The following is a 25,059-nucleotide window of genomic DNA, read 5'->3' as shown; positions in this document are numbered from 1 at the left end:
AACAGTCTCCCACTTGGATAAGTCTGTAACTATAATGGCTAGTATGCCTTCTAAATTTGACCAGCAAGTTGTAGCTTCCAAAAGCTACTGCCGAACTCTGACCCAGTCAGTTACGTGTCCTAAGATAAGTGATCATATAATCCTTCGTTCTGCTAGATATCCCTAGACATAAGACATGGAATGTAATCAATCTCTTTGTCTAGAATCTATGTTTCCCGATTTCTGATTTGTGATGATGTAGGACTTCTAATCGAACACATCAATTTAGTCCTGGCTGGGCCCAACACATAAGTCAACACCAAATCATCGAGAGGCCCACAGATATCGCTTTTCCGGTTAGGGCAAAAGGAACGAATAAACGTTGACTCATATGCTTGTACCTTTTACTCATCAAATTATACATGACAATACGTTTTATAACACCAAGTTACTGATGCGTTTTCGTATCACCAATGCATAACCGACTTGTAAATTACAACTCATATATCTTCGTTTCAAGATTATAAGATATTATCGTCTCAGTATTACTTGTGATGAATTCGATGAAGTGATACTCTGAGCGAGGGTTTATCTAATACTCAAATCTTAATTTCTGAGTACTCATGAATGTTGCAGCAATTCTATTGCCATGTCTATCCTTAGACAATCTACAATCCAGTTCATGACAATCTTAATTCACTACTTACTTCCAAAAGTACGAGCGACTGTGGAGTTTGAATAATCTTATTATTCAGGAAGTAAAACATGCAAAATATAAATACAATAATAAACAATTGACAGAAGGTAGTAACCAAACTTATAAACCATACTTTATTATTTAATCACCAAAAGTCAATTACATTTACTTTGTTACAAGTTTCAGAACAAAACTAATCTAACTACTAAAACTAATATCATCTTTCAGTCCTATGCTCCGAGCATGCTGAATATGCTTAGCCCTACTCAGACCCTTTGTGAGGGGATCTGCTGGGTTATCTTCAGATGACACCCTCTTTACTATAAGATGGCCTTCTTCTACTCTATGTCTGATGAAATGGTACTTTCTGTCGATATGTCTGGTTTTACCATGATCTCTCGGTTCCTTTGTCAAGGCAACCGCTCCTTCATTATCGCAGAACAGTTCCATAGGCTCCTGGATGGTTGGAACAACTCTGAGATCTCCGATGAAGTTCCTCAACCAAGCTGCTTCTTTCGACGCTTCACTCGCTGCTATGTACTCTGATTCACAAGTAGAATCAGCCACCGTATCTTGCTTGGAACTCTTCCAAGTAACTGCTCCTCCATTCAGTAAAAATACCCAGCCTGACTGAGAACGGAAGTTATCTCTATCCGTCTGAAAGCTGGCGTCACTATAACCATCTATTCTCAAAGTATCATTGCCACCAAGCACAAGGACCCAGTCCTTTGTCCTTCACAAATACTTGAGTATATTCTTTACTGCTATCCAATGAGCTCTACCTGGGTTTCCCTGATAGCGACTGACCATGCTCAAAGCAAAAGCCACATCAGGGCGAGTACATGTCATAGCGTACATGATCGATCCGACAGCGGAAGCATAAGGTACACGACTCATGTCATCTATTTCCTCATCTGTACTCGGGCATTGAGTCTTACTCAATTTGGTATTGCTCTGGATAGGTAGCTCTCCATTCTTGGAATTTTCCATACTAAACCTCTTTAGTACCTTATCCAAGTATGTGCTCTGACTAAGTCCAATTAGTCTCTTCTTTTTATCTCTCAATATTCTAATCCCAAGAATATAGGCAGCTTCTCCAAGGTCTTTCATGGCAAAACACTTTCCAAGCCAAGACTTAACTTCTTTCAAGGTTGGAACGTCGTTACCAATGAGTAATATGTCATCGACATATAACACCAGAAAAGTTACTATACTCCCACTAGCCTTGATATACACACAAAACTCATCTTCACTTCTAGAGAAACCAAACTCTTTGACTTTCTCATGGAAGCAAAGATTCCAGCTGCGAGATGCTTGTTTCAATCCATAAATGGATTTCTCAAGCTTGCACACTCTATTGGGAAACTTTGCGTCAACAAAACCCTCTGGCTGATTCATGTAAACATCCTCAGCCAACTTCCCGTTAAGGAAAGCAGTCTTGACATCCATCTGCCAAATTTCATAGTCATGAAAGGCAGCTATGGCGAGCAATATCCTAATAGATTTAATCTTGGCTACTGGCGAAAAGGTCTCATCATAGTCAACCCCTGGGGTTTGAGTGAAACCTTTTGCAACCAGTCGAGCCTTGAATGTATGCACATTCCCATCCATGTCTGTCTTTTTCTTGAAGATCCATTTGCACCCAACTGTCTTCCGACCTGGGTGCACTATCAACCAAATTCCATACTTGGTTGTCATACATGGACTTAATCTCGCTGTCCATTGCCTCTTTCCACTTGGAAGCCTCTGGGCCCGCCATTGCTTCCTTATAAGTGACTGGTTCATCTAAGTTTACCAGTGTTCTGTCACTTATGAATGTGTCACCATCTGAAGTAATATGAAAACCATACAACTCAGGTGGCACACTCACCCTAGTGGACCTTCGAAGAGGTAATGAATTATCAACTGGTTCAACAGGAACTGTTTCCTCTGGTTGAGTGCTAGTGTCATCTAAGGTTCCTTCATTGGCTAACTCTTGAATTTCTTCAAGTTCAATGGTGCTCCCACTGTCCTATTTGAATATGAGCTCCCTTTCTAGAAAGACTCCTCTTCGTGCTACAAAGACCACGTTTTCACTAGGCCTGTAGAACAAATATCCAAAAGACTGCTTTGGGTAACCAATGAAAACACATTTCTCACTTCTAGCTGCTAGCTTGTCGTGAGTCTCTCGTCTTACGAAAGCTTCACAACCCCAGACTTTAATATGTGCCAACGAGGGAACTTTCCCCGTCCACATTTCGTGAGGTGTTTTGGCAACCTTCTTTGTAGGGACAAGATTGAGGAGGTGGGCGGCTGTCTCTAAGGCATACCCCCATAAGTGAATAGGAAGCGAAGCATGACTCATCATAGAACGAACCATGTCTAACAAGGTTCGATTATGCCTCTCAGCTACACCATTTAACTGTGGTGTCCTAGGAGGAGTCAATTGTGAGACTATCCCACATTCTTTCAGATAGTCGTTAAACTCGATACTAAGATACTCCCCGCCTCTATCGGATCTAAGTATCTTTATCTTCCTGCCCAATTGATTTTCGACCTCATGCTTAAACTCTTTGAACTTTTCAAAGGTTTCTGACTTATGTTTGATCAAATAGATATAACCATATCTGTTATAATCGTCAGTGAAAGTCACATAGAATCGATTAGCATCCCTCGTGGTTGATCTGAAGGGCCCACACACATCTGTGTGTATGAGATCCAACAGACCTTCACCTCTTTCACAAGACCCTGTGAATGGTGATTTTGTCATCTTTCCCAAAAGACAAGATTCACACATATCATCTGATTTTAGGTCAAATGATTCCAACACTCCATCCTTTTGGAGTTGGGCTATGCGTTTCTTGTTAATGTGTCCAAGACGACAATGCCACAAGCATGCCTTGTCTACACTATTAGACAAGTCAATATTAAGTACACTATTTCCTAAGCTATCAACACAGGTCACTGTTTCATACACACCATCACAAGGTAAAGCTTCAAACATAAAAACACCATTCTTATAAACAGAAATTGAACCATTCAAATCATTAAAAGAATATTTAAAACCTTGTCTGAACAATGCATGAAATGAAATAATGTTTCTCGTCATCTCAGACGAATAGCAACAATTTATCAAATCTAATCTAACATCATTACTAAGCAAAAGCTGATAAACTCCGATCTTGGTTACTGGTGAAGACTTTCTATTTCCCATGATCAAGTTTATCCTTCCTCGCTCTATCTCCTCACTTTCCTTTAGCCCCTGCATATCAGAACAGATATGAAAACCACATCCTGTATCAAGGACCCATGAACGAGAAGATAATGAGTTATTAGCAGAAATAGTGTAAATACCTGCCGAAGATGGCTTCACTTTGCCATCCTTGATATCCTGCAGATATTGAGGGCAAGATCTCTTCCAATGCCCCTTTTGATTGCAGTAAAAGCAAACGGCCTCTTTTGGATCAGAAACATGGGGAGTGGAACCATTGGGCTTAGCCTTTGGGCCATTACTACATGACCCAGCTTGAGCCTTGCTCTTCCAGTTTTGCTTGGGAGGACCTTTCCTCTTTTTCCCCTTTCCCTGTCCAATAGCCAAGACAGGGGCACTTGTAGGTGTGGAGGGTATACTTTTACCCTTCATCCCTGCTTCAGCTGTCTGCAACAAGTTGTGCAATTGGGCCAGAGTCTGCTCAGTGTTGTTCAAATGGTAAGTTAGAATAAACTGACCATAACATTCAGGAAGTGAGTTCAAAACCATGTCAATGGCCAATTCCTCATCAAAGTGAATATTGAGCTTGACCAAACGCTCTATGTAGCGTTGCATTCTTTGCACATGGGACACAACTGACTCCCCTTCTTTCATCTTGCAAGCCATGAGTGACTTGACTACTTCAAACTTTTCTTGACGAGCTCGCTTATGGTACTTTTCCATAAGGTCCTTGTTCATCTCAAAAGGCCAGTAGTCCTCATAGTACCTCTGCAGTTCTGGGGACATAGTTGCTACCATGATGCATGCCACGTTGGTAGCATCATCGTAGTGTTTCTTGTAGGCAACAAGCTCTTCAGGAGTAGCTTCAGACTCATCAAGTTCTTTGAGCTCCTTTTCAAGAACATATTCTTTGTTCTCAAAACGAAGAGCCATATTGATGTTGCGCATCCAATCGTTATAGTTAGAGCCATCCATAACAACTTTGGAGCAGATATTGAGCAAAGAGAAGTTTTGGTTGGAGGAGGATGAAGCAGAAGTGTTTCCAGGAGTAGACATCTGAAAAGAAAGAAAGTTTTAGTTAGATTTCAAGATACCTCAATATAATAACCCAAAGATAAAATATCAAGGTTAGGATCCAACTATGAAGATTCACAACTTAGAAATGGGATGCCGAGATCCAAGTGTAAATTTCATAAAGGTAGGTGAATGACGATTCACCAATTTCACCATTAGACGAAACAAACGAAGTGAAATTCCTAATTCTTTTGAGATACATTGAAACTATTCAATGGCATGTTTTAATCTCAGATTATGCTCTTCTATTTGTGACTGGGATGCCGAGGATCACAAACAAGATATGAATAACCACGCAAATGTGCTTGGTAACCTCATTGTCTTTACCATTAACTATTGAGGTGCTGGTAAGCCACACACGCTCCATCAAAATGATAATTATGAGATACCCATTACTACTCTTTATTAGTGCCTTTTAGTGTGCTGGTTAACCACACACGCTCCACTAACGACCAATAAAGCACAATGTGCAATTTCATGGATTAGCATACTTTTCACATTTTTCCTAAAGTAACTAGAGTTGGGATTTTGTAAAATAATGTTCTAGTACTTTCTTTAATAGCATTATACTTTTAATGAGAAGTAGTTGTCCTATCAAATCCATTCTGCTAACGACCCTCCACTAATCAAGGAAGCGGTGGGTGAGAGTGGACACCCATTCAACTACCATTTTATAGGCAGTTTCCTTATACCCCCCCTTATAGACTAGCTTCGTGAATGAGGCATACTAGCGATTTGACTGACCATATTCTTATACATATATAATATTAAACATTTAATCATAATACATATATAAGGTGTGTTTTAAAACTTTTTAAAACTTCAAGGTTTATATTAATTTCGAAATTTAAACTATTAAATTAAATTTAAATAAACCAATTAACTAGATTTAATATTTACCTATTAATTAACTTTTAATCAATTTATTAAATCTTGTAAGGATTATCTAATTAAATTAATCAATTAATTTAATCCTAATCCTTATCCCTCTAAAGTTCGAAAATTAGGGTAAGGATAATTATCCAATTAATCTAATCAAGTAACAATTATCCAAAACAAGAAACCCTGAAACTTCTAGGCATATTTCGAAATTTACAAGGGAGGAGGCTAGGGTTTTCAAAACCCTAACCCTAATTTCGATTAGGGTTCTTTGGAGGCTAGGGTTTTCGAAAACCCTTCAATCCAAAACCCTAATTGCAAAAATTTGGCCTTTAGGGTTTAATGGCTATAAACCCTAATTTGCAATTCAACTATTATAGCAATTTAATTTAAAACAAACAATGGCTCTGATACCACTGATGGGTATTAGGTAAAACAAATAAACTAGAAAACAATTCCTAAGTTCACATGCAACCTACTTTGGATCTATGTTTTAACTATTGAACATATAACTTTGAATTACAAAACAAGAACCCTAGAGGAGAGAGGCTAATTTCGAAATTAACAAACTAGGGTTTAAGAGTTACATACCTTTCAATTGTTATAGCAAACAATTGATAATCCTCTTGATCTTGATCTTGATCTTCTTAGAAGCTTAGCACCACAAATGTAATGCCTCTAATGGAATCACACCCAAGAACTAGCAAGAAGGAAAATTGGAGGAGAGAGGATGGAGAGAGTATGCAATTTCGGCCTTAGGGTTTCTTCCAAAGAATCAGTGACCTCAAATGTGAGCCAGGAGGCTCCTTAAATAGCTGAGGGATCTAGGGTTTAGGGAAAACCGTAGTTATCCTTTGCTTAGGGCCTAAGCAAAACCCAAGGGCCTTATCTGGACCCCTTGGACAAAATCTCTAGGGTTTCCCCTATGAATTTCGTCCACCTCCTTCCAAGGGGGTTCTGGATCCTTCCATTCAACTATTAGTTAATTGCAAACTAGTCCCTGCACTTTATAATTAATTCTTTTAACCCCAAAATTAATTCTGATTAATTTCTGGCTAACTATTAATTAAACATAATGATTTCTAATTAATATATTAATCCATTAACATATTAATAAATCATTTACATATTAATTTATTAATCTTATAAATTAATATCTCTCCTTTCATAATTTCCTTGCCCAGTTGCTAGGTTGAGGGCAACCCAAAAGGACTGTGCTGCTATCAATTCAAGTACATACCAATTATAGTTATGGGCTTAGACACCTAATCCAACAAAAACCTCAACCGGTTCCTCCCTCTGCCGCTGCTACAGCCGTTGTAGCTGCCGCGGCAGCCGTCTCCGCAAGAGCTGCATAGCGCTCATCAAAGTACTCAACCATGGCGGTCTTGATCGACCCAAACATCTCTGGCAACTCAGCCCGGAACATGACAGCAACCTCATCATGCAGGATCTCACGAATCCTGGCATCCAACTCATTCGTACTCGTCTGACCAATGACCTCGGGTGGTATTGGTCCATCCTGACCACCCTCTCCTGATCCCGATCCCGAACCGGATCCTGCCCCAAAACATCTCGTAATCGCCATACTGCAATACACCAACAAGACCCTTAGACACATCACATACCCGCCCGGGGAACTATCTCATAACTGATACCCTAGAGAGTTGTGACTTCCTTGATACGCGTATGGGTCCTGTGCTTTCAGTAGTATGGGCCCATACTACCTTCCACACCTACCCATATTTGTCTCAAGTATCACCACAACACTCTAACCATATACACACACACACGGCGAGCGCTCAATCCTCACTCCTAGAGGAAAGCTGAATATCTCATATAAGGAAAACCCTAGGCTAGTAGGCATCTGTAATGCCCGTGTTTCTAGGCTAGGCATTAATATTGACATTATAGTCTAGGTTAACCTTTGTAACTCATTTTGAAGAATTGAAAAGGAATTATGTGAATATTATGTGAATTATGTGTTTTATGTTTAATTATGAGGGTTTAATTAATTAAGAATAAAAATGAGCATCAAAAATAAATATTAGATAAAGCCGATATCTATTAAGAAACTTGTAGTGGGCGTGACAAGGATTACGGATATATAAAGAATACCGAAATCCAAGTTATAACGAAGAAGTTATGACCTGTCGAAGTTTCGCGACAAAACCGGCACGGTGCCGAATGTCGTAAAAAGTGAGTTTTAGATAAACTACTTTTTGGCCTTAGTGATCTAAACAAAACTCGTAGTGTTCGTTAAACCGAGAGTAGGTATAAAAAGAACGCCCAAATCTGACTTCGTATGAGGAAGTTATGATTTTTCGAAGTTTCAGCTTAGCAGTAGACAGCTAAACACTCGAATTTTAGATCGAGTGATTTTTAGCCGACACGACCTAAATGAGAATCGAAGGTCTCGTCAATTGTAGCACAACGGTAAAAAGACAGATGAAAACAGACGTCGGATGAATAAGTTATGAATTTTTAACGGATTTCCTTTCCCGGTCTGTTAAAAATAATAATATAAAAATTAAAGTCAAAATTAGCCGACGAAGTCTAAATAAAAGTTGTAGAGCATAATTTTACCTACGCTTGCATATAAAGAACGTCAAAAACGGAGCTCGTATGCGAAAGTTATGGATTTTAGAAGTTTTGGCGCGAAAATCGAGAAATATTACCAAAACCGAGAAATTTCGCATAGGTGGCTTCGGCCACGTCACCTTCGCTTAGAACATGCCACGTGTCTGAAATTTTGCTGAGTCATCCGAGCTGCTGAGTCATCCGAAGTGGTCCACTAGGAGTCCGACGCGTGTCCCTTTCCTCGTGTCCGAGTCTCGCAGGAGGAGCCACGTTCGAAGCCTAGGACTAGACCGCGGTCCAATCAGAGGCCGACACCGAGCCCCTCGCACGCGCAGCCCATGTGCGAGCCACCTGCGCACCCTCGCCCAGCTGCTGCCACGCAACCTCGCCTGCTGCTCCTCCCTTCCTTTGCCGACTTCGGACCCCTATAAATAGAGGGCTTGCGAGCCTTCTCGACTACATTTGGAATTTTGCCACTTTTAGCCCCTTTCTTCATATTTTCTTCATTTTAACATCCCCCAAAGCCCCGGTATCGATTATAACACCCTGAATACGCCACGAAGAGGCCGAGAAGCCCGGAAAATTTATCTTTTCGGTTTCGAAGCCCGACCCTCGCAGAGCCCGGTTTCTCAATAAAACTCCCGGTTTTATTAGAAACGATCGTTTTAGGAAACGAATTGCTGCCCGATTTTCATCAAATCAAGTGAGTGTATAGTCACCTTCATCTTACACCTAGATATGAAGTATTTTATATGAAATACGTGCTACGTGTAATTATATTAATTGTTTAATTGAGGTGACTGTTGAATTGATGTTTTATACAAGTTTTAAACTGTATATATATTTTTATCTACAAATATGTTGGGTAAAACATGGGTAGATAGTTGATGTGTGATGAGATAAAATTATGAGAGGCCTCGATGTGATTTGTGATCCAGTCATCTAGCGGAATTTGGATGACGACCACAGACTTTCTAGACAGTCCAGTGGAACGCTAGCAGGCCCGCAACATGTGGGTGTTAATGAACTTGGGTGTTCATTCGCTGTAATCCATCCCCCTCATGGTTGCCTTTAGGACATGTATGGCTGAGGAAACCCCTTAGCAGTAGTGTCCATCCCGATGATATTCTTTAGGCTAGGTCCCTTGTGATAAGTGTTTAGGGACGTAAAGTGAGGATAACGGGAATGGGTAATCAGGGTTATTGTTGATTGGTGAACTTAATAAGTTTATTATTATTGTGGGTTGAAAACCCTATATGCTCACCAGGCTCCCAAGCCTGACCCACTCAGCTTTTTATGTTACAGGTAGTGGACCCCGAGCATAGTCGGTGGACGATGAGAGATTTTTGGATTATAGATCAGTAGTTGTAAATAACTGTTGAAAGGCTTATAATGTCTTGTTTATGCTTTTGATCTGTATCGAAACATGACATCCCGAGGTTTTGATATGAAATGAAATTATATATTTCTTAAAGAAAGGTTTTGACAAACTTTTATCATATTTTGTTTTGGGGACCAATTCCGCAACATCTTTTAAAAAGATTTCTATGATTTTATTTTAAAAAGCATAAATTAAATCGGTCTTTTCTGGCCGAGAAATTAGGCGATGTCACAGCATCACATAATCAGGCAATTCTATCATGCAATTCCTGAAATTCCCTAGCCTAGTACTAGCATGTTGTTCTAACATATCACATAATCAAATAACTTGTATGGTATTTTGGGGTCTACTTACTGGCTCTGGCTGATCGTACCCTCTGCATCCTCCGTTACTTATTTCGAAAAACCTTTTGAAAACCATTTTGAAAATCCCTCCTTGATTTGAGACTGGATTCACACGAATGTTCCTCCAATTCACTCAAACCAAGGCTCTGATACCAACTTGTAACACTCATAAAAATTGCACCAATTTAAAACATTTTAATTCATTCAAAAGCCATTAAGTTATTACAACTTGTTTTCACAAGAGTTTAAACATCAGAGTATCCCCAGAACCAAATCACAAAATCATGAAGTATGAGGAGCGGTACGATCACGCCTTCGCCTTGCCACGATCTCCTGAAGCACCTGAAACAAAACACTGAAACTGTAAGCCCGAAAGCTTAGTGAGTTACCCCCAAAATACCAACCACATATAACCATACTCATATCATATCACAATACATAACAGCCATGCATATTGAGTCTACAGTGTGATTGGTCCGCCCGCACCAGGCCTTCAGTCCACCTGGTCCACTCTCCGAGTCTAGCCATGTATATCGAGTGTACAGTGTGATTGGTCCGCCCGCACCAGGCCTTCAATCCACCTGGTCCACTCTCTGAGTCTACAGTATGACTGGTCCGCCCGCACCGGGCCTTCATCCGGCCTGGTCCACTCTCCGAGCCTCGGCACGTCTGGACCGCCCTCTTGGGGCCTTCAGCCTATCCGGACCGCTCACTGGGCCTTCGGTCTATCCGGTCCGCCCTGGGTATGTTGGCCTACAGCACAAAGCAGGACCCGCCTCAACCCAACCCCAGCCAAACAACCATGTGCACATAAAACAGTTAATCACATAACAATCCTCAGCCAAACAAATGAATCTATCAGATCATGCAGCATAACAAAATCCTAACCAGGATACCGACCTAACCGGTTACTAACATAACATTACCCTATATACCAGGGTACCGACCTTAACCAGGTCACTAACATACTTTACCCTATATACCAGGATACAGATCTAGCAATTCAATAACATATCAAACAAATACCCGGATTCCCATCCGATAAAGGGCCGGCCTTGGTGCCGTAGACCCTGTTGATATATTGAGAATAACTCACCTTGAAACTGCCGAACCGAATCACGAAAGCACGAACCCGAAGCACTGCCTCCAACTCCAACACCTATAATCATCAATGATCCAATGACATAAATATCCAAAAATTGCCATAATACCCCTGAAGGTCAAACTGGTCAACGTCCACCTTCCTGATTGACCCTACTCGCCGAGTCAACCCATTGACTCGCCGAGTTCCTAAACTCAGGATACTCTCATAACACGACTCAACTCGCCGAGTCACCCCATGACTCGTCGAGTCCAACAATCTCCGAGTCCTATCTTGTCCAACTCACTGAGTCACCACTCAACTCACTGATCTGAATCTAACCAGAAGAGGTTGGGGGTTTTGCACTCTGACTCGCCGGGTCCACTATAATCTTCATCAGACTCTCCGAGTTGTTCTTCCACTCGTCGAGTCCAAGCTCATCATCATATGACTCGCCGAGTTCACCCATGCGACTCGCCAAGTCACTACGCGACTCAATGCCTAAAGCCCTAGCCCAACTCGCCGAGTCATCTCCCAGACTCGCCGAGTTGATACGTCTATTCCTATAATCGAAAGATACATATCTACTCCTTTGCTCCAAACAATAGATTTGGGTCCCTAGAGTGCCTTAGCAACATAAAGTTGCTACCTTTACGTGCTTCTTGTCCCATAATTCCAAAAACCAAGCTAAAAAGGAACTTAACTCATGGGGAATGGCTTTTGCATAGCAATTAGAAGGGCTTTCTGCATATTTGATCCAAATAGAACTCATATCTGGAGTTTCAGCTACAGATCTAACTCATGTACCAAGATCTCATCATATTAACTCCAAACAAACCCTAAAACTCCATGAAAGATGGATCTAGAAAGGAGAAGGCCAAGGATAACGATTCATTACCTCTAAAACGACCTCCCACTGAAGAATAAGCCGAATCTCCATAAATCTCCTTGATCCAAGCTCCTTGATCTTCAAGATCTCTTTACAAAATCACTTATCTAAGCTCCAAATTGCTTCCAACGACTCTCACTCACGCTTTTAAGGTTTCTGGATCTCAAAGGGTAGTAAGGGGCTGAGGGGAGGACATTAAGTCCTTTAAATAAGGTGCAAACCCTAAGATTAGGGTTTTCCTCTTCCAACACTGACTCGTCGAGTCCGTCCGCCGACTCGGTGAGTCAGGCCACTTATCACGTGCTCTTCACACGCTCCGACTCGACGAGTCATAGCTCCAACTCGCCGAGTCCATCCTTCTAATAACACTTTACATCCCTGAACTCTTGCTTCTGAACTTGGGGTGTTACAGGTAGGTTGTGATGTCTTGGATAAGACAAAGACCAGCTAATACCAAATTGTGTGTAGGTTTGTCTTGATAAAGACACACACTAACTCTAGAATATTTGTTTTGTCAAGAAATGTTTCTTGATAAGAGAATCTTATATGTCAAGAGGTCAGTGGGAGTCTAAAGATCTTGAAAAGTTTCAAGAACAAATCAAGAAGTAAACCTATTAAACACTAGCACACAACTTGAGGATTGTAACCCATCGTGTTGACAAAATTTTATTTTTGTGCCAATCCAGTTGAGTGATTATGCATATGAGTTCTACGAGTTCTCAATTGAATGCATAAGGGCAAACACCTTGATCAATGAAAGTACATTGACTGGCATAGGCGAGCTGCTAAATAACTTGGAAGCAATGGTGGGACCCTTGATGGCAAGAAATTAAGAATGAACAAGTTCTGTCCATAAGAGGTTGAATTTGTCACAAACATTATCTTACAATTATGTTTATGACAAATTTGCATGGATAGGAACACATGCACCATAAAATCTAAGTGTCATAAGGTTTCTCTCATTCATGAAAATGATTGTGAGGAAACGCTTTCACTAAGAGAGATTTTAAGGAGATAGCGATTATGTAAATTGCATTCTCAAATTCGATTATGATTACGGAATCCCTCTTCATAGTTCGAATTGTGAGATTTGGCAGTTAGTCTGAACATTTTGGACTTAGTAATATAAGTTCTGAATTAGTTTAGACACACATGTGAGCTATCTAAGGAAAGGTGTGTGAATTTGAGAAGCTTAGATAAAGGCTTATCGAAGCATATCGTATTAGAAATATGAGCTTTGGAAGTCAATAAGTATTGGTTTCTAAAAATTCCAACTGTTTTCTAAATACGTGTCAAAGCTAGTGGGAGCATAAATGTTATGTTGGTATGGATATAATCATCATGTTAGTGGGAGCATGATTATTATTGCAAGTTAGCAATATTAATTATAGAAAACAAAAGTTTCACTTTGCAAAGTTGCATAGGTTGAAAAGTTGTTTTGCTATAATTAAAGGAGAGAATATTATACTTCGTTTCAAATCTAAAGGTTTAGATCGAGAAATTTTAATCAAATTTAGTCAAAAAGATATATGAATGTTATGTTGAAGGATTCAACGTAAGAGAATTCTATATATGGAAATATTTGTTGTGTTCTCACACTCGAATATGATTACGACATCCCTCTTCATAGTTCGAATTGTGAGAACATGGCAAATAGAAATAGAAATATTATAGCAAAAGACTGGTAAAGTATCATGTCGTTGTAATATTCAGACGTTCTAAATTTTCCAAATGCCTAGGGCATTAAGAGGGAAAGAGGACTATAATCGGATTTGACTGAATTAGTTAAACAACTGTCAAGGATAATCTAAGGTTCGCCAAGGATTAGTCACTTGTGGACAGTTAGAAGTATATTCATGGATGGATCATACTGAAATTATTATAAATAGATAAGATTCTATTTAAAATGAGTTGTCATATGGAAAATATAGAAATGTTTCCATATTGGGAGTTGGACGTTAAGAGTTTATGTCTAGATTAGAAACTTTTATGCAAGAAGGATGTTCAAAGGAATGTACTTTGAATGTGAGACTTCATGTCTATGGAATTGTCTTGTAACAATCTCCAATAGAGCATTTTGTAATTTCATTGGCCGAGTCTTGGTGACTTTTGTGCCTTGACATTACGAAAGGACCGTTGCATAAAGTGTTAGAATCTAACATATTCTATAAGTGGCAAGAATTTGGTATTCTTACACTTGTGGTAAGGATTGGGAATTGTGAAATGAGTGTGATTGAAAATGTTATTCAATTACACTATTTCACAGAGTAAGGACCATAAGTAAACAAAGTGTGCATGCTAAGAGCATGAGACAATTGTTGTTAATTCAAGTAAAAGTTGATTTCCCGAAACATTATACAATGAATAATATGTAATCAATATGGTGATTGAATAAAATGAGTTTTATTTATACTCAAAAGGTTGGGACCATATTGGATTCGATTATTATTGTGTTTCATTTTGCATGTTTTGACTTCCTAAATAATTGAGTTATTTGAGAATAATCGAATTATTTGAACGTTCCACAGTCGCTCATACTTTGGGAGTAGGTATGAAAGAAGATTGTCATGAATTGGTGTGTAGATTGTTTAAGTGTATTAGACATAGCAAAAGTTTGCTACAACGTTCATGAGTGCTTATGAATATGATTTGAGCATTGGATTAAGCCCACACTCACTTGGATCACTTCATGGATTTTATCACAAGTGATTGGTGAGACGATAATATCTTATATTCTTGAAACCGAGATGTGTGAGTTGTATCTTGCTAGTCGGTTGCACATTGATAATATGTAAACGCGCCAGTAACTTGGTGTTATAAAACGTATTGTTGTGTGTGATTCGGTGAGTAAGTACAAGCGAGCATTGAGTCGAAGTTTATCCATTCCTATTACCCAATGTAGGATAAAAGCGATATCTGTGGGCCCCTCGATGATTTAGTATGACAAACATAAAGTGCTCGGTTGGGCCATGACTGATTTGATTTGTTCAATTGGTCAGTCGTCATAAATCAGAAATCGGGAAACAACACATAGACTGAGAGAATGATTTTAATCCATGTCTCACGTCTATACGATATCTAGAATGGAGGAATATATGATCCCTTATCTAAAGGACGCGTATCTGATAAGATCAGAGTTGACAACGGCTTTTGAAAGCTACGATTGCTGATCAGGATCTGAAGTAATACACAGAATAGTTATTAGACTTATCCAAGTGGGAGACTGTTGGATTAGTGTCTAAGCCCATAACTATTTTGGTATGTACTTGACCCGATTGCGAGCATGGTCCTTGTGGGTTGCCTTCACCAAAGCAACTTGATAGGATGATTTGTGGAGAAAGAGATTAATTATGGTTTATTAATATATTATATGAATAATATATTAAAAGAGAAATCATATTGTTTAATTAATATTAGTCAAGAATTAATCAGAATTAATTTTGTGGCTAAAAGACATTAATTAAATAAAGGGGACTAGAACTGTCAATTGTGTGATAGTTGGATATTGGGCTAATGGACTCCATAGAGGATGGAGTGGACGAAATCTATGGGGAAACCCATTAGAATTCGTCTAAGGCCTCTAAAGGAGGAGTCCATGGGCTGTTTAGGGCCTAAGCAGTCAGATTAGGGTTTCCTAGTTCAAAACCCTAATAGCCACGCATATTTAAGGACCCCTAGGGCACCAAAAACGTGGCTAACTGATTCCTTAGGGTTTCTAGACGTTTTTGGTGTCTTCTCTCTCCTCCTTCTTCATCCTTATTGCTTATGGTGTTTGTGACTCCATTAGAGGTGTGACACTTGTGACACTAAGCTTTCAGAATCCAATTACAAGAAGGAATTGAGATTGTTATTGCTACATAACAATCAAGGTAAGATCTAAACCCTAATTCATATGTTATTTGATTATCACATGCTAGATCTAGGGTTTATGGTTTTGGATGATTATTGCATGTTCATTAGACAAACTAGATCCAAAGCTTTAGGGTTTGCATGTACACCATAGGAATGTTGTAGTGCTCAAAACCCATCAATATTAACCATACCCAATGGCTACCAAAAAGAATTAACCAATCATAATGGTTATGGTTCGGTTTTGACCAATAACCGAACCAAACCACCCCATACACACCCCTAATAAATCATTGCCTTATATAAAGGGATAACAATAAGACTAAATAAAAAATTAAAATGAAAGATTACATAATTACCCTTACATATTTAATAAAATAATTAATAATTTGCTAAATTGTGATTGGTGCATCCATGCACACAATACTTGTTGGAAACATTTGAACCTAACTCTCTCTCTCTCTCTCTCTATATATATATATATATATATATATATATTGTCAATCTTTACCTTTAGTTGTATAATTTCATTTTATTTGTTACTTTTTAGTATGTGATGAATGACTAATGATGCAAAATCAAAATAACTGGTACGATTATTCGGTATGATATTCATTTTGATATTAGTGGAAATTATTATGTATTTAAGTTAATAATCGTCATTGTTTATTTCTTTTTGTGTTTTTGTATATAGCATTGTTAGGGCATCTTTATATATATAATAATAATTGGTAGGTTTTTGGAAGCAATATGATACAAGAAATAGGACACAATGTCGCTTGAAACACAATAGTAGGGTTTGGTACTTTGATCGGAGGAAGATCTTCAAAACATATGTGCTATGGAAGCAATCTAACTCAATCCTCACACAATTTTGTTAATTTATCATTAAAAAAAATAACAAGAGTGAAGCATTAGAATATCATTCCACGTCTTCCTGAGGTTATTAAAAGAAACTACTAATCTAAACACTTGTGTTAGTAGGTGAGGACATGATGGACAGAACATTTGTGACTGATGACATGGCGCTCAAAGCCGCTTTCAAAACATCCTGAGAACAACCCGGTTTCACAATACCTCGTACCTACCGAAACACAAAAAATTAAAAACTTAAAACCTTAAATAACATAAATTTATTTTATTGTTAAGATAAGAATGAGACCTTTTCAAGATATTCATTTAGTTCTTTAATACGACCCATATAATCAAGATCCTCAACATACAAACTCACGACCCGTGAATCAGCACCCGGCCCATCAAATTGAAGTGGTCCCGGGTTTCTGTAAATATCATCCAACAATAATTTTCTTGCGTTTTCTCTCAGCATCCTGCACCAATAAATCTCATTTTTAGTATAACTTGACTGAAAGAACATGAGAACATCACAAAAAATATCCAAAATGGGAGGAATCTATTCAAATAAAAAGGTCTATCTTTTTTTCTTTTTACACAAATGACCATATCTTCATTGCCAAATAACTTTTTGCTGCAAAATTCACTTTCTGAACGTCCTCACAGCAAAAAAAAAAATATATTTTTTTTTAATTAAAAAATCATATATTCTAAAATACATGATTTTTTTATAGATTTTGTTAGTAAATTACAAATTTGGTCCTAACGCTTTACACAAAATTGCAAGTTCAGTCCAAAATAAAACTTTGTCGCGATATTTGGATTGAAGTTTCGAGTTTTTGTAAAGCACAGGGACCAAAAAGTGGTTTTGCATTGGTCCCATTGTGAAATATGTGGTGATTTGTGTAAAATGTGAAAAAAGATAACCATTTTGTTAAATAGTTACCCCTATTTTGATCATTTTTGTGATTTAAAAAAAAAAAACGTTGTATGGGATAAAAATGGAAATAATTAACTCCTTAGAAAAGAAAAATAAGTGTGTTTGGTATGATGAGATGACAGACATACCCGTATACTTTGCCTCTCAAATCCACAATAGCAGGATGAAGAAGCGGTTTTCCAATTGTCATTGCGCGTGAACCACCAACATCATTCTTTACGGTGAACATAGCCTACAAATTTCCAAAAAAAAAAAGTCAATGGTCAAATCTAGATAGATATTTGACTTTTTTTTTTTTGAAAAAAAAATTGTGAGACTTACGGTTATAGGAGCAGCACCACAGCGCCACTTGTTACAAGGATTCTTCAAGTTAGTTACAGTCGCCATATAACCATTCAGACCAGCTGCAAGAATATGGTAACAGATATGTCCTAACACCTACATCATCATTGCTCCGTGGTTTGGTAAAGGCTACAAAATATTAAAAATTTATATCTAATTTGATGGATAAAAATGGAAAGAAACTTACGTAGGCATAATCACAATCAAATTTTGATGGTAAAGAGCCTCGAGCTTGATACCCAAAAAAATGGCAGATACCATTGAATTTCTTCCCCTTGTATGAACCTTCTTTCTGTATTATTATTATTATTATTATTATTATTATTATTATTATTATTAACATTCACATATAATTAATAAAGTAAATTAAATTGTTGGCCCTTAGTATACTCTTAATTTTGCAATTTTATTCTCGTAACATTATTGGTCCATGCTCCTTGTAAAATGACTAGTTTTGGTCCCTTGATTTGAGCAATTTTGGTCCTCAAAATATAGTCATTTCCCCAAAAAATTTACTAAAACCTCAAATAAGGACCATAATTGCAATAGAAAACTTTTTGGGAGTGGGAATAAAATCACAAAAAATCAGCTAATTTTTGATCCTAGTATAGCTGATTTTTTCAATTTTGGCCTCAAAAAGTTTCCTTCTTCAGTTTTGGTCCTTATTTGAGGCTCTTGTGGCATTTTGGTCCTTGTTCCAAGCAAAATGACTATCTTGCCATCTTGGATCCCTCAACATAGATGATTTTTGCAATTTTCATCCCCAAATAGTCATTTTACTTGGAACATAATAAAATGTTACAAAAACCTCAAATAAGAAGCAAAAAAAAAAAAAAAAAGTTTTTGGGACCAAAATTGAAAATATCAGCTACAATCGATCAGGGACGAAAAATGTAATTAACTCTATATACCAATGTTGTAGGGTTGATATCGTACCTGGCGTTTGTTCATTTCTGCCTCCACGAGTTCAGCAAGAAGCTTCTCTGTTTCAATTTGAGACAACTGTGCCGAGTCATCAGATTCTGGATGGAGGAGAAGCTGCACATTGAGAAGGTATTTTATATTTTATGTGACTGCTACCATATATATATATATATATATATATATATATATATATATATATATATATATATATATATATATATATATATATATAAAACAGACCTGTTTTCTAATAAATGGTGGTAAAAAATCAAATAAAGCAGATGCCCAAGGTGAGAGTTGCATTGATATTTTATCAACAGAAACACCTTGTCTTAAAAGAATATGGATTTCCTGGAATGGGAGTAAAGTATGTTAATTTGTCATAAAAAAGTTGAAACTTTAGAATCAATCAATATATGGAGTGGACAGTTAGTTACCTGCAAAAGGGCATAAATTTCAGGTATGCTTTCTATAAGACCTTCTGGAAGTAGGATAACACCATGGTACTTCTCTGGCTCATTAAATAAAGTTTAAAGAATAAAGATAATGTTAGTAATTTTTTAATCACCATTATGATATCAACAACAAAATGACCAAAACGCACCTTCTTCTGCCCTGGCTTGGACTGCATCACAAATCTGTTTTGTTAAGTCAAATATAGTAAGTTTTGAAGCAGCAACCTCTTCAGCAAGAATAACCTACAAAAAGCTCCACAAGGTTAATTTGGGAACAAAAATATTACTAGTATATCAGAATGAGAAAATAAATCATACCATGTTTGGGTGTGACTGTAGGGTGCATTCCAAGGCCACATGAGATGCCTTCCTACCCATGAGTCGAATAAAATAGTAGTACTGAAAGGGATGAAAAACTGAAATTCAATTTTCACTATAAACAAAATTACCAAAATATGTTTTGCTTTTATTAATTATTTTTGAATTTTGAATTACCTTCTCTGCTGAAAGTGCATCTGTGCAGACATTGCTGATTAGCTGGGAGTTAACCTGGATTAAAATTCAAATATGTTCATTATAATCACTTTCAAAAGATGATCAATTGAAATATTAATGTTGAAGTTTTGAGATTATGAAAATTCACACCTTGCAAATTGTATCAAAACCAACATTTGCTTCAACAAATTGGTTCTTAAGATCTCCATTCAAAGTAACAGGTACCCCAACAACCTAAAATATTGAAAACAGTATCAACAATACCATATACGTATAGAGTAAATTACATTTCTAGTCCCCCGAGTTATCCAATTTTTGCAAATTTGGTCTAAAAGGATTTCCTTTGCAACTTTGGTCCTTATTTGACCTTTTGTAACGATTTTGGTCCCTCTTCCCAGCGATATGATTGTATTTTTGGACCAAAACTGTAAACATTAGTTATGCTCAGGACCAAACGTAGTCATTTTATCTGGAACATGGAACAAAAATGTGACAAAAAGTCAAAAACCTCAAACAAGGACCAAAATTGCAGGGGATAACTTATTAGGACCAAAATTGCAAAAATCAATTATACCCACAGACCAAAAATATAATTTCCTCTACAGTAAATTATTATTATGTAAAAAATAACACAACTTTTACCTTTGTGGAGCATTTTTCTTCAGCAAAAGTCTCAGCAAGCTGAGCAGCATCCGTGTTTGATGTCACCCCTTTAAATAAAATAAATCAGGTTCATTAATAAACAAATAAAAAGTTTAATTTCAATCATTATTTTTCTATTTTTTATAACATTACCTCCAACAATGATAAGGCCATCCAACTTTAAAGCATTACATGCAGCCATTGCAGAATTGACTTGTTCTGTTGTTCTTATTTGATCCTTTGTGCGTCCCAGAAGATCATAACCACCTTCAAAAGGGTAAAACAGTCACTATTTATTTACCAAAATTGTGTTTGCTATAAAATTACCTTGATTTTTATAGGTTGCAAGAACATCATCTGTGATCTCAAGAGTTTTTTGAGCAAATAAACCTTCAGAACCACCTGGTCATATGCACAATAGAATTCCTTTAAACAAATATCATGCTAATTGTCAACTTAAAAAGAAGAATTATATTAAGAAAAATACTTACCAAGAAATCCTAACAAAATACTTTTAGGGTTGTGAATTTTAAGAGCTTCATGAAGGCCCCAAACAACATTGTGCCCTCCAGGAGATTGTCTACCACAGAAAACCAGTCCAACCCTGAAATCAAAAGTTTGTAAAGGTATGATTTTTTTTTTCTGTGAATTTAGATATTTCTACACATAAACACACATAATTACCTCAGTGCAGGATGTGTGCTAATAATCCGAGCACCAGGGACTTTGGCTGTTGCCCTAAGAAAATGAGCCAAACGCTGACCATATGTGTGAGGAAACGATTGACTGATAGTGTGGCCACCAGATGAATCTGCCACAGTAGTTGCATCACCAAATTCTAATCGCACAGTAGTTCCCTGGATACAAGTCCATGACAATGGTTTGTAAGGTCTATCTTCTATGATACTTACTTATTCACGTAATAAGGATGCTAATTAAGTAATCTCATTTTTTGTAAGTTATTCTTTAAAAGTCGAAAATTTCCACTAGGGCAAAAACAGGAAACCTATTTCAACCGCATAAACCTGTCACAATCATGGTGACAAGGCCACCAGAATAATGATGCAGTTAACAATGCATAATCACAAAACGCCAGGACGGAAAAAACAATGCATATATCACAAAAAGCGTTTGATATGTATTTAATTATCATTTGCAGATGATTTGTACATGTTTCATGGAAGCGACGAATAATCAAACAATCAAAAACCGCAAACACAAACCGTCAAATCCTTGATCTGCTGATTCGATCCAGAAAATTATCAGGTTATAAGAAATACATTACATGAAGTACATATACAGAAGTAATAAGAATAAGGAAAACGAAGAGAATTGGGGTGTAGTGTAAAATAGAAACCTGAAGGCAGGGAGGAAGCTCCGGCTGATAAAGCGAACGACTCTTTTGAAGATGAGAAAGCTCTCTAGGAAGTCCATAATCAGATTCCATTACTCAGATAAGAAATGTAGACGTAAATTGTAATTGTTCTGCTCTTTGAAGATGAGTAAGACGCTCACTCTGTTTTCTTCACCAGAAAGACAGAGTTGGTGGAGGGTTTCGGGTTTGAAAAAGAAATCAGGTATGATTTTATAGTCGTAAATGTCAAAGAAACGACACTGAGTTGGGCGATATTACCAACCGACCCACCAACCATATGGGCTTTTTGCCCATTTTACCCTTTCCATTTTACGATGGCAAAGTTTTCTATATTCAAAATGGCTGTTTCATTGATAATTTTCTAAAGTAACGATTCTAATGTCACCTCTACACGTGATTGATATAGCATGCGAAAAAATCAAAAGCATTTGAATGGCCTCTGAAAAGTTAATTCTAAACCATTAAGAGATTTATACATTTCCAAGATTTGAAATTATTTGACACTAACTAAATAGTTCAGTTTAACACTAAGATATCGGAACAGTGTTATCAACATACATATATAGTAGGACAAGAGAAAATAACAACAATCAAACTGTTTTGTTAGAAAATTGTGTGGATTTTTGGGGGCGTTTTAAATACAATAATAATGTTTTAGGGGCTGATGAATTGATTAGACAGTGACAATCGATAGGGGTATAGTAGGGATGAAATTTTGTTTTGAACAATAATAAATAATAAAGTAAATTACACATTTGGTCCCTACCCAAATTCACACGTCCATTCACCAAAAGACTACAACATAACACCCAAGTAGCTTGACTGTAGCTAAATGAGTCCCTTCCCTCTAAACATGATCGAATTTGAACTTAACATATATTGATAAATGTTTTCGCAGGATAAACCGTAGACGTCCAGGTTCTTGATTATTACCATTCATCCATCTAAGTTAAGAGAACCCCTTTGATATGATGACTTGAAAAGAATCAAGAATTTAGAGAAAATCATGGTGAAAGAGTTTTGTTTCTGCTAAGTTTGCATCTTTGATCCCTATAAGGGATCTTTGTTCAATTACACGTGGCAACTCTATGTCCATCTCTTATGACCCCACCATAATCCTAATTCCAAGAGTAGTCTTCCTTACTCCTTCAAATGTTTGAAGATAAAAATTCCACAAGATTGAGATAGATATGTTTGAATTTCAATAAAAAAAGGTAATGAAATAAGAAAGCACATCGACAAAATGTCCATTTATATATAATAATTTGCATTGTAGCGGGTATAGTGTAGTGGTAAAAGTGTGATTCATTCTATTAACCCCTTTAATAGTTAAGGGGTCTTTCGGTTTGATGTTACATGGTTTTAGAATTGTGTTGATCCCACATTAATGCATATGAAAATATATAAAGTGAAGAGGAAAAGGCATGACTAGAAGAATTGTGTGGATTAAGTCAAATGATATAGTTGAGGCATGACTGATCCAGTGATGTGACTTTTTTTGCTCCAGTAAATTAGGAGACTTTTCAATTCAACTGTCTTGGTTTTTTCAAGAAATATATGGGAAAAATATGGAGAAAAATGGGATTGTTGGTTATTGTGGTTTGCATTTGTTTCGCCGGTGGTCCTTGGGTTAGTTAAAAAAAACCATATTACCCTTTGATGATATATGGTCCATTAGCATCAAATCACACACAACAATACGTTTTATAACATCAAGTTACTGATGCGTTTACGTATTATCAATGCGCAACCGACTCGTAAACAACAACTATATGTCTCCGTTTCAAGAATATAAGATATTATCGTCTCACAATCACTCGTGATAAAATCCATGAAGTGATTCAAGTGAGCGTGAGTTTAATCCAATACTCAAATCTTATTTCAGGAGTACTTATGAACACTGCAGCAGACTTTTGCTATGTCTAAACACTTCAGACAATCTACAGTCGGATTCATGACAGTCTTACCTCATTACCTACTTCCAAAGTATGATTGATTGTGGATGTTTGAATAATGTTATTATTCCGGAAGTCAAAACATGCGAAGTGAAACACAAGAATAATCAAATCCAATATGGTCTCAACACTTTTGAGTATAAATAAAACACTTATTATTTAATCACCATATTGATTACACATTGTTCATTGCATAATGTTTCGAGTAATCAACTTAATACTTGAATTAAAACAATAGTTATCCCATGCTCCAAGCATGCACACCATGTTTACCTATGGTCCCTACTTTGTGAAATAGATCAATTTAACACATTTCCAATGATGCTCGTTTCACAATTCCAAATCCTTATCATAAGTGTAAGAATACCAAATTCTTCCACTATTAGAATGTATAGATTCTAATCTTTTATGCAATGATCCTTTTGTAACGTCATAGCACCAAAGTCACAAAGATTTTGCCAATGATATTACAAAGTGTTCCATTCGAAATTGTTACACTGACAATTACATAGATACGAAGTCTCACATTCAAAGTACATTCCTTTGAACATCCTTCTTACATAAAAGTTTCTAACCTACACATAGATTCTTAATATCCAACTCCCATTATGGAAACCTTTCCATATTTCCCATATGACAACTCACTCCTAATAGAATCCTATCTATTCATAATAATGTCAATATAGCCCATTCATTACTATACTTCCAACTGCCCAGAAGCGACCAATCCTTAGCGAACTTTAGATCGTCCTTGACAGTTGTTTAACTATCTTAGTCATATCCGGTTCTGGTCCTTTTTCCCTCTTAATGCCCTAGGCATTTGGAATAGACAGAACGGTCGAATATTACAACATATGCAATCGATCCTATACCCGAAGCATATGGGATACAATTCATAACGTCTTACATAAAGTCATGATACTTACTAGTTTCTTGCTATAATATTACCATATATAGAATTTCCAATGTTGAAACATTCCAACTTGATATTCATATATACTCATGACTAAGTATGATTAAAATTTCTCAATCTAAACTTTTAGATTTGGAATGAAGTATGAGTTCCTCTTCCTTACTTTAGCGAAACAACTTTTATGTAACACCGTAAATTTTCAAACAAATTTTTCATTTTTAAA

General features: G+C 37.0%; 1 protein-coding gene and 1 long non-coding RNA gene across 6 annotated transcripts; one reads left to right on the top strand and one right to left on the bottom strand.

Annotated features, from left to right (window-relative positions):
* Nucleotides 1-16,763: 16,763 nt before the first annotated feature.
* On the bottom strand, nt 16,764-22,087 carry LOC145158823 (pyrophosphate--fructose 6-phosphate 1-phosphotransferase subunit alpha-like). Its single transcript, XM_079077670.1, has 18 exons — nt 21,951-22,087; nt 21,278-21,450; nt 21,085-21,197; nt 20,921-20,995; nt 20,747-20,860; nt 20,594-20,661; nt 20,102-20,185; nt 19,952-20,005; nt 19,775-19,855; nt 19,606-19,699; nt 19,439-19,512; nt 19,242-19,352; nt 19,014-19,115; nt 18,265-18,369; nt 18,057-18,173; nt 17,864-17,967; nt 17,106-17,271; nt 16,764-17,027 (listed from the first exon to the last, which is right to left on the bottom strand). The coding sequence occupies exons 1-18, from the start codon at nt 22,038-22,040 to the stop codon at nt 16,908-16,910; spliced, it is 1,845 nt and encodes a 614-aa protein (XP_078933796.1). The 5' UTR covers nt 22,041-22,087; the 3' UTR covers nt 16,764-16,907.
* LOC145158824 (uncharacterized) lies at nt 19,029-23,346 on the top strand. 5 transcript variants are annotated; one of them, XR_013737295.1, is made up of 5 exons: nt 19,029-19,130; nt 19,283-21,219; nt 21,283-21,482; nt 21,753-22,170; nt 22,867-23,346. It is a non-coding gene; the product is annotated as an uncharacterized LOC145158824 (long non-coding RNA). The 5 variants fall into 5 exon arrangements; XR_013737296.1 differs by lacking the exon at nt 22,867-23,346 and having other exon boundaries at nt 19,283-19,461; nt 21,112-21,219; nt 21,753-22,325; XR_013737297.1 differs by lacking the exon at nt 22,867-23,346 and having other exon boundaries at nt 21,112-21,219; nt 21,753-22,325.
* Nucleotides 23,347-25,059: the final 1,713 nt, after the last annotated feature.

Source organism: Lactuca virosa, chromosome 2, assembly GCF_052849685.1.
Source record: "Lactuca virosa cultivar CGN04683 chromosome 2, Lactuca_virosa_CGN04683_v6, whole genome shotgun sequence".
Classification (NCBI taxonomy): domain Eukaryota; kingdom Viridiplantae; phylum Streptophyta; class Magnoliopsida; order Asterales; family Asteraceae; genus Lactuca; species Lactuca virosa.
Note: the sequence above shows the minus strand (reverse complement) of the source record. Positions and strands in the feature narration are given on the sequence as shown.